The sequence below is a fragment of the Malurus melanocephalus genome, unplaced genomic scaffold (genome assembly GCF_030028575.1).
Source record: "Malurus melanocephalus ecotype Western Australia unplaced genomic scaffold, MMel_1.1 scaffold_927, whole genome shotgun sequence".
Taxonomy (NCBI): domain Eukaryota; kingdom Metazoa; phylum Chordata; class Aves; order Passeriformes; family Maluridae; genus Malurus; species Malurus melanocephalus.
Genome location: NW_026624159.1, coordinates 96,078 through 106,261, shown reverse-complemented (window position 1 = coordinate 106,261; position 10,184 = coordinate 96,078). Strand labels below are relative to the sequence as shown.

General features: G+C 59.2%; 1 protein-coding gene across 1 annotated transcript in view; it reads left to right on the top strand.

The window, feature by feature from the left end:
- The first annotated feature begins 7,247 nt into the window (after window positions 1-7,247).
- Window positions 7,248-10,184, top strand: part of RASGRF1 (Ras protein specific guanine nucleotide releasing factor 1) — a 28,121-nt gene continuing 25,184 nt past the window's right edge. The window contains exon 1 of the mRNA XM_057386174.1: window positions 7,248-7,523. Coding sequence (XP_057242157.1) covers window positions 7,248-7,523 — 276 coding nt within the window. The remainder of the gene's footprint in view (window positions 7,524-10,184) is intronic.

Genomic DNA, 10,184 nt, shown 5'->3' with positions numbered 1-10,184 from the left:
TCTTGCTAAAAACAGGAATTCTGCTATTTTAATACCAGCTTGCGGGATGATTCAGTGTCTGCTCAGGCAGACACGAGGCAATGAGGATGTTGGTCTTCAAGCCTTATTTTAGGGGGAAACCTCTTTCCTCTGTGCTGGGTGTCCCCAGCAGTGCGGTGAGATGGAAAATCCCAGGACACGGGACAGGGTCCAGTGGCTCCCCTGAGCTGGGACCCCAAGGTGCAGCTTTCCTTGAAGGGGAGAACGTGCTGACCCCTGCAGCAGGGTCACCCCTCCAAACCTTCTTGGTCAATGGTCTGCAAAGCCTCTGGTGTCCCTGCAGCTCTGACAGCTTCCTGTACCGTTGGAGCTGGATCTTTCCTGCTGAATTTTCATCCTCTTGCTGCCTCTCCTTGTTCTGTGTCCCCAGAACACCCTCATCCAGACAGGGAGGTGAAGGTGCTGGTGTGCTCCAGCCCTGATCCCTGACCCCTGTTCTTTCTGTCCTGGGGTAAAACCCTCCCTCCAGCTGCTGCCAGAGCTCCTACATGGATAATGTCACCGGGAGCAGCAGGATTTAGCAGAACATTCCCTCTTTCAGACGTGATTGATTTGGATTCCCCCCAGTCCTGGTTTCCAGGCACCAGTGGCTGCTGGAAACGCTCTCCTGGCGACAGAAAATCCATGGGAAAGCAGGCAGCCTGATGAAGTATTCATGGGGATTTTTATCACCGGTTTTTACCCGCTGCAGGAAAGTCAGCTTTATTTTTAGTGAGTGATGGATCCAGCAGTAACACAGGAAAAATACTCCATCTCCCTTCGAGCTGCATGGGAGGCATTGGAGAGGGTCTGTGCCTGGGAATGGGTACTAAACAAACCATCTCCTGCATCCTGGTGAATTCTGGGATTATTAAACACCTGAAGGAGGCTGTGACTGAYCTGCTGCTGCCCTGACTGATGCAGCCCATGGCTCCTGCCAGACCCAGAGCCTTCAGCAGCACCGATTCCCATGGTCACAGTGTTCCCATTGGATCCCTAATCCCCAACCTGCCTCTGTCCCAGAGGGCGCAGGAGAATGAATCACAGCTGATTAWTTTGCCTTATCCAGAAGAATCTCCCTGAATTAGCAAATGTTTTGTTTTATTTGTTTCTATRACGGACAGGAAAACCTCCCTCAGTGCCCGGCAGCTGCACCCACGGTGGTGTCAGCTCTGCCAGTACAAGCCCCAGGAGTCCTGGTGTCACTGAGTCCTGACGAGACACTCACATCTGGCTTCAGATTATCCTAAAACRTATTTCCAAGCCTTCCAAGCTCGGCCAGTGCCTTCCTGGGGTYTTCCCACTGCCTTTCCCCCATGGGCACTGCTTGCTGCCCGGCCGGTGCTGAGATGTGCTCTGTCAGCAGCAGATGCTTAATCTGTTTAAAAATAAATCCAGCACTCTCCTGTGACTGATGGGAATCTGTTACAGCAAATCCCACTGCAACGTGGAACCCAGACGTGGCTGCCAAACTTCAGCACTTTCTTCCTGCTGGGCTCCAGGGAAGGGCTTGGGTCACTCTGCCGTGGGTCTGGGGCTGCTCTGGGAYTCGCCATTCCCTGCCCCAGTTTGTGCCCATTTACTGACACACCCAGYAGGGACAAAGTGACCTGGGGCCTCTCCTTGCTCTGACAGGGATGACCTGTGTGACCTCGGGCAAATYGCCGCTGTCTGTGCACTGTCACTGCGAGGGTGAGGAGCTGTGTCACTTAAGGCTCTCCGTGGAGAACAAACGAGAAGGGTGTCCCACATCCATGAGTGATCAGCTCTGTCCAGAAACCAAAACACCCCAAAAACGTCTCTGAGGGAAGTAACAATGTGCAGAACTTCCTCTGGGGAAACAAGGGGCAGTGCCAAAGGATAAAGTGGGAACAGGGAAGTGGGGACAGCACTTTCTTCCTAGGAAGGTGAACTGGGGRACAGGCTGGGGTCTCTGGCTCCCCTCTAATTAAACAAGCTAATGAGTGAGGGAGACACTTCAGGGGTTGTCTCCATTCCTGGGAATAGGAGCAATGAAAGGCCTTGGTTCATGGGGGTATCTCCACCCCTGCTGCAACATCTTGGGAGGTGCTGCTGTGGGGCTCCTGGCTACGAGAGCTGGACTACTCTCCTTGCCTCTGAGGGGTGGCTGGTGTAGCTGCATTGGGAATCTGCTGGGTTCCCAAAAAAGGCTCAAATTCTGCTCTCAGCACAGTGGTAAGCCCTTGCACCCCTACGAGTCCTTTTCCCCTGGCAATGCCAGGAATGCCAGGGCTGGCAGCTACGGTGGCACTGAGCCCATCCCCACGTGGATGCCGGGAGCAGAGGAGTGGACACAGCGTGTCGCTGATGCACTGCACAGGCAGGTACAGCAGCAGCAGCCACGTGTGCCTGGGGCCAGGGRGGTCATCATTCCCTGTGGGGCTGAGGGCGCTGGGGGAATGTGGGCACTGTCACTGCCCTACCTGTGTGCTGTGGGCAGGAGAGCTGCCTGGGCTCTGTGCCCCRGCCCCTGAGGCCGAGGGGTCCTGCCTGGGCAGGGGGATGTCTCTGGATGGGGAAGTGGGATGATCCCAATTTACTCCCTGTCAAGGAGGGAGCAGGAGCTCCTGCAGCTTGCTGCGCTCCCCACTCACTGTGGGAGATGATGAAGGTGATGCTGCCTGACCCTGGGGTGCCTCCCTGGCTGTTGGGACCTTCCCTGGCAGGGGATTGGAACTGGATGGTCTTTAAGGTCATCTGACCCAAACCATTTGGAGATTCTGTGATCTCTGGAGCCGCAGCTCATTTTCAGGATTGCAGGGGCTTGCCCAGCTCTTTCCCCGGACGCAGCCAGCTGCTGTGGCAGAGCCATGCAGTGTAACCACCCTTTGGCTGCTCCTGGGCCAGCTGCCAGGCAAACCATCTCCRTGGGGCTGTGGTTCCTGCCTGGAAGCCCTGTTGTGGCCTGGTGTCCGAGGGATGTGACACAACCTTGCTGTGGCCATGGGCATCCCCACTGTGCCCTTGGGACGGATAATCCCAGTGTCCGTGTAAGCGGCTCCACTGGGAGAAACTGCAGAGCCTTTGTCCTGCAGCACGTGGGGCAAGAGCCGGTTTAGTGAGTGACATCTGTGCTGCCCACAGCCTCCTGCATCACCTGCTGTGTTGAGTGCCATCTGCAATCAGAGCCTGGTTCACCCCCAAACTGAGTCCTGTGGCTTCTTCAGCTCCTTAAGACATCACCTCATAGCAGGTACCAGAGTGTTTTGTTGTCTTCCCAACTGGCTGGTAGAGAGACAGAGAGAAAACTTTTCTCAGTGACAGTAAGGAATTAGTCCGTTCCAGAGATTTGGATGTTAAATTCTTAATGAATGATAGACTTAGGTGTGCAAGAACCCAGCAGGGCTCTTCCCAGGACTGCTGCAGCAGTTGCAGTGCTGGCCTTGCTTCCCAAGGTCAGTCCTGGTGGCCCTGGGGAATTCCTGCTTGGACACGGCGTGTCCAGGAAAGATTGTGATCCAGCCATGCCACCAGCAACTTCCACTTGGGCTTGCATGCCCAGCTTGGAGCCAGGTGATACAGTCAGACATGGGGAGTAGGGATGGTTGCACTGATGGTATCTTGTGTCTGTAGGGACAGGAAATGGATTTAAAATCCTGATGCCTTGGCATCAGCTGTTTTGTGTGTCAGGTGGCAAATWCCATGTGTAACAGCAGGGACCTATAGAGTGCAGCATCCCACAGTTACAAAACACCCCTCTTGGCTACAACACCTTCCAAGGGCTTGTAAAACACAGCAGTGCCTAAAAATACCTGGTGCAGGTGCACTCGCAAGGCTCCTGTGGCAGCAGGGTGCCCCAGTACGGGGATGCTCCGGACACGTTGCCTGCAGTGGTGGAGTTCCCATCCCCATCCTCACTCCCCTGTGCCCCCAGCACCCTCCCTGTCCTCCCTCAATGCCCAGTGCCAGTCCCTGGTGCTGGCCGGGTCCTGTGCAGGACACAGCCCCTGCTGGTGGTACGTGCTCTCCATGGAGACAGTAACGACTCACATCAGGCCATGGCAAACCTGGCCAGGGGACAGTGCTTGGAGGGACACAGGGGCTCAGGACTTGGGGTGCTCAGTGTCTTCCCCCTCTGSCTGCCCCTGCCCCAGCGTGGAGATGATTGATTGCTCTCTGCGCCAGGGTGCTGGGTGGTGTTGCTGGCTGGGCAGCTGCTGCGTCACCATCCCAGTGGAGCAAGGTGCCACAGGGCCACCAGCTGGGATGCCTACACCCATCACAGACCCAGAGCACCGGTAACCCCAGGACTGACTGTCCCCATGGAAGAGAAGCTGCTTAGAGATGCTCTGCCTGAAGCAGGCAGGAGTCAGCCCAGCACCACGAAAGGCAGATGTGACACCCCAAATGCTGCTGTGCCTCACATTGTCTCAGGTGAAGGACCCCAGCAAGACCTGGCTTGATGGAATGTGGGGAAGCTGGCACCCCAGCAAGGACCTTGGAGTGGTGCCAGAGCTCTCTCCATGGGCTCAGGAGGGAGTGAGAGCTGCTGGCATAAATTACCAGGCTGTCATCCCCGGTGCTGAGATTCCCAGGGAATAGCTTAGCGGTTCAAAGGGCTGCTGAGACAATTTTGCATGGCATGATCACAGTCCAGGAGCTCTGACGTTAAAAAATGTCAACAATGAGGTGATTTCTGCAGTGGGGCTGCCTGGGGGCTGGGCACAGCCGGCCCTTCCCAGGCCCAGCCAGAGGGTTTGGAGCTGAGTGATAAACTGGCCGGATGAACTCGTGGGCTCCTGGTTCTGTGAGGAGCTGGTGGATGCTGCTGGCATTCCTGTACCTCCCTGCACAGCATGAAAACAGCATTCGAGCCTGCTCAGCTCCAGTGGGACTCAAGGGATGGAAAGGCTGTGCATGGAGTGGAAACCCACAGGAACCACTTCCCTATTTGAGAAATGCTTCAATGAAGAGCAAAGAAACCACAGCAATTAAAGCACTTGGAAACCCTGGCAATCTTTACTCTGGACAAACTCCTTGCCCCATGGCCAGCACACCAAGGCTGACTCCCTTGGCTCTCTGAGGTGTGATGAACACTTCCCTTTGCTGTGGACACCGCAAACACCTCCCCACTGATCGATGCCATGTCACCTGCAGAAACAAACCTCCCTTTTTGCAGGAAGCAAACTTTCCAAGGCCTGAGCCCTGAGTGCTGCCACTGATGCTTCCAACACCCTCTGTATCTCCCAAAGGGAGTCTGAACTGAACCAACACCACTGGGAAAGCAAAGTCCMGCGGCCGTGCCTGGTACCAGCCCCAGCACAACACGATGCCACCTGTCCCCCACCTGTCCTTAGGACAGTGGGACCCTCACCCTGTGGACAGTGGGCACACTGGGCATGTCCCTGAGCACACTTCATCCCCAGGTACACCACATCCCCTAGCATACTTCATGTCCAGGCACAGGTCCACGTCTGGCCAGAGGGCTTGGCAGCTCCCAGGGTGTCAGGCAGCTGCCATCCATTACAGGAATTATTGGTAATGCCAGCTCCCAGCTATTATTTCACCCAGTATTTTGAAGGATGCCACAGAGGGTCTCTCCCTGTGCCACTGTACTGTTCCACACGTGACAGGTTTGGCACAGGGAGCACCTACTGCTCCATGCTGGGACGCATCTCTCACCCCAAGCAGAGGCTGCAGCAATGAATTGGGTTGTAGGACTTCACTGATGAGGCTGGACAAATGGAAAAGCAAAGAGCCCTGGCCATGGAGGGGAGTTGGCCGTGCTTGGTGGGAAAGCCCTGGAGCCACAAACCTGCCTGCAGCTGGGCACAGGGGCACACTCAGCCGGGGACAGAAGTGGGATGACAAGGGGCACAGGGGGCAGGCAGTGAGTTCCTGCTCTTTGCCATTCCTGCTCTGCCCCTTTCTGGCACTGACCCGGTGTCTGGCAGGCGTCAGGCTGTGTCCCTTGAGGTGGTGATGGGCACRTGTTCCAGCAGTACCCAGGCCAAGCACCTCTGTCCTGGCAATGCCAGCACCCTTCCCAATTCCAGCCTGTTCCCTCCCGTTTCCATGGCAACCTGTGACCTCACTGGGTTCCTTGGAGCTCTGCCAGCATTTTCAGCAGAAATAAAGCCAATGACCAGGGTTGTCCTGCTGTCCTCCCGGTCTGTAGGGGGTATGTCATGCTTGGGGCTCAGGTCAGGGCTGGCTCCTCTGCCGCAGGGCTGCCRTGCCATATTGCAGGCACCACAGGTCTCACACCCCGTGCCCATCGCTGCAGCATCTGGCTGACCCAGCACTCTTGGCTGGAGAAGCCCCCTGGGATCCAGGGGGCACCAGGGCAATCCCCCCCTGCACAGGCTTCAGCTGCAGCCAGTGCCCAGTTTTGCAAGTGCCCGGTTTTCCCCTGCTTGGCAGAGCACACGAGGCCAGGATGGAGAAGAGGGAACAAGAGTGGCACAAATGGAAATAAATGGAGAAACTGGTCCCTTTGCTCTGCCTGGTGGTGCCATTTGTCTCGAGGTCCTCCCTTGCCTAAGGGTCCATTTTAGCCTGCGATCCACTTCTGCAGGGGTCCCACCTGGCCTGGGGCTCTGGCTGTTCCTGGGGCTCCTRTGTGCCATGGGTCCCTCTTGCTCTCAGGGTTCTGTGTGTCTGGAGGTGTCTCTTAGCTCTGGCTGTGCCTGGGGGGGTTCCTCTCAGCCTGGGACTCCAGCTGTGGGTAGGATTCCGTGCCGGCCCGAGGGTCCCACATGCCTGAGGCTCCCTCTCGGTCYGGGGGTCTCTGTCGGTGCGCTGTTCCCTCGCGGTGCTGAGCGGAGCGGTGGCGGTGCTGACGGTGGCCGTGCTGGCGGCGGCCCCGGCATCCCGCGGCCCGGGGGCGGCCCCAGCGAGCGCAACGCGGCGCGACCACCCCCGCAGCCGGCGGCGGGGAAAGAGGCAGGGAAGGAGGCGAGGAAGGAGGGCCGCGGCTCCGCTCGGCTCGGCGCGACTCCGCTCGGTGCTGACGGTCCCCGGTGCCGCCGCCGTCACTCGCCCCGCCCGTCCGCGGCTCCGCGCGGCGGGTGCGGGACGCGGCGCTCACCGGCACAACCGGGGCCGGGGGCTCAGCGGGGCCGGGCCGCGGAATGAGCGCCCGGCGGCTCCCCGGGGGCAGCGGGGGCCGCTGATGCTGCGGGGACCGCGGGGTCTGCGGGGGCGGCGGGGGTGGCTCGGCGCGGCCCCGCCCGCGGCGGGGGCCATGTGAGCGCGGAGCCGGCAGGATGCAGAAGGGGATGCGGCTCAATGACGGTCACGTCGCCCACCTGGGGCTGCTGGCGAAGAAGGACGGGGCCCGGCGCGGGTACCTGAGCAAGCGGAGCGCCGACAACACGAAATGGCACACCAAGTGGTTCGCGCTGCTCCAGAACATGCTCTTCTACTTCGAGACCGACTCCAGCTCTCGGCCCTCGGGGCTCTACCTGCTCGAGGGCTGCGTCTGCGACCGCGCACCCTCCCCGAAGCCCCCCCTGTCGGCTAAGGACTCCCTGGAGAAGCAGGTGGGCGACACGGGGGGCCCCGCGGAGGGGGAGGGAGGATGCCCCGCGGGGTCCGGGTCCCGCAGCCCCGGAGCTTCCCCGTGACCTGCCCCACTAGTAGGGGGTGACGATGACGCCAGTCTGTGCTGGGGAAGGGGGATGCTTCCCGGGGCTGCAGTGCCGGAGCAGCGGCTGGGCTCATTGTGGGGGTGTCGGGCTGTGTCCGTCCGGAGCACCCCCACACCCCCTCCCACCTAATTAACCGCCGGTAATTACCGCGGGGCTGCGGGGCGCCTCCCAGCGGCCGCGCTCGGCGCTGCAGAGCCCCGCGCGTCCCCCGCGGCCCGGCGGGGTTCGGGGCAGCGCTGTCCCCCCCGGCCCTGCGCTCTGAGCAACCTGCCACGGGTGTGTGGTGCTCGGTGGGGGGAGGGTAGGGCCTTGTTTTCAGGCAGATTTCACCCTGTTCCCCCTCGCCACGTGTGCGGTTTGCCCCTCCATCCCCACCCCGGCAGAGTGCGGGTCCCCTGAGCCCCCCGCGCTGGCGCTGGGCTTCGGTGCCCTTCGSCACTGCCGATGTCTGCGGGTAATCAGCGCAGAAACACCAAAGCCCTTATGAGGCCCTGCGAAATCCCGGTCTGCCTCAGCCCCAGGGCTGCTGTGGTCCCAGCTGTGAGGACCGGCGAGTGGGATTCTCCCCCCCAGCTGTGCCTTTGCCGACTATGCGGTGTGTCCTGGGGCAGCACGGCATGGACTTTGGCAGCCCCTGGCATGTTTGTCTGGGGTGGTTYGCCGGAGTCGGGATGCGCCGTAGGAGCCAGGAGAGGCGGGATGGTGCCAGGTAGTGGGGATAAGGGCTGGCTTCAGCTGGGGGGATAAATCCCCATCCATGGCTTCCAGAGCTGCCTCTAGCCTCATAAAGGTGTGCAGGAGCCGGCTGGATTCACCCTGTGGCCGCGGTGTGTGCCCTGTGGGTGCCCGTGGCACCGGGGGCCCTCAGCGGGAGCAGCAGCGGGGTCCCGGCACCGCCAGCCCGGGCTGGACACGTGCGGGAGGCTCCGCGCGTTTGGGTCCAGCTCTGCAGGGCTTGCATAATTCCTGCCTGARCAGGCTCTGGGGAGGCGGGGGGAGTGCTGCCGGCAGACTGCGGGATGGGGCATCCCCGGGCACCCCAGTGTGTGGGGCAGCTTGGGAGGAAATCAGCCCCTTAATTCTGGCTGTTCCTGGCACTTGGAAAACCCTGCCAAGAGAGCCAGGCATGCAGCACCACTTATCCTCTCCCTCCTGGCTTGGAGCAAGGAATATTTCACTGTGCAGAGGAAAACAGTGTGTTTTTTGCCCAGCTGGGRCTCCTCACAGCCTGGCTGTGGGGTGCAGCACCTCGGGGGTTGTGGCAGCAAAGGGGGTCTGTAGCTGCGAGGGGTCACACTGCTGTGGTTGTCGCTGCTGTCCCTTYAGTAACAGATGCTGTGGTTTCCTAGTTCAGCTTCCATGAAGTTTACCAGTCARGCTGGGATCAGGCTTCCTGCCTGGGTTGGAATCAAGCTTACAATCGAGGCTCTGGGTCCTCGTGTTTATGCAGGAGGGATTTTCCACCATGCAAACACTACGGGGAGGATGTCACATCCCCTTTCCTGTTCAAAATACAGCCAGAGAGTTGATCCTTGCTGTAAGTGAGGGGCTGCCGTCACAGGGAGCTCCTGCCATGGCCAATATTTCCCCTGCCGCTGCTCCGCGTGGATTTGCCGCGGTTCAGCGCCTGGCTTGTAATTCTGTGTAATTCCTTAGGCCAAATGGGACTGGAAGCCAGAGCACTGGATGCCCGCTGCTCTGCAAGCTAATTAATGGCCCAGGGATGAGATAAGCAGCGAATATTGATGGTGCAGATCCGCAGCCTGGTCGGGGMGGGAGGAGCGGGTGGCACACAGGGCCGGGAGGGTCCGTGCTCCCCACGCCAGGGACAGCCTCGGCTTTGGGCTCACCTGATACCCAGCTGTGCCCGACATCCTCCAAAGGGAAGGTGCTGAGGAAATTTCTAGCATTGCCCGTGATCCAAATTAATTGTGTTCTGAGGGTGTTTATCTATCTGTGCAGTTCCAGCTGGAGCTCTGAGGACAGTGTTCCCTGCAGCAGAGGAGCTCCAGGTTTGGATTCCTTCCTTGCTGGAGTGGAGCCTGAAAGGTTCCCARTTCTCTGCAAAGGAGAAATTTTAAGAGGTGGGGCTTTCAAACCCTCTCTTTCAGTGTCCACATATTTTGGTTTGGGGGGATTTTTTTCCYCTGGAACACAGTGATTTTTAGCACTGGCGTTTATGAGAATAAGGGAGCAAAGACATTTGGAAAACTGGAACACCAAAGAGGAATTTGCTGCCTATGGAAACTTGTTTTCTGCTTTTGTTATGTTTTTCCACAAATGAATTTTCCTTCCAGCCAGTTAGATGTGGAAGGTATTTTCCAGCTGGCTGAGGTCAKGCTGTGGCGTGGGGAAGGGTCTGTGGAGTTGGACTGGGAGGCTGTGACGTGGCTGCTCTGGGCAGCAGTTCCAGTGGTGAGTTGGGGCGAGAGGTGAACCCCCCTTTTACTCTGCTGTGGTGTCTGGGCCGTGCCACACACACCCTGTCCCTGCTGTTCCCGGCCCCCCGAGGGTGATGGTGCTGGGATTTGCTTTCCCGTGGTCACATCTCCC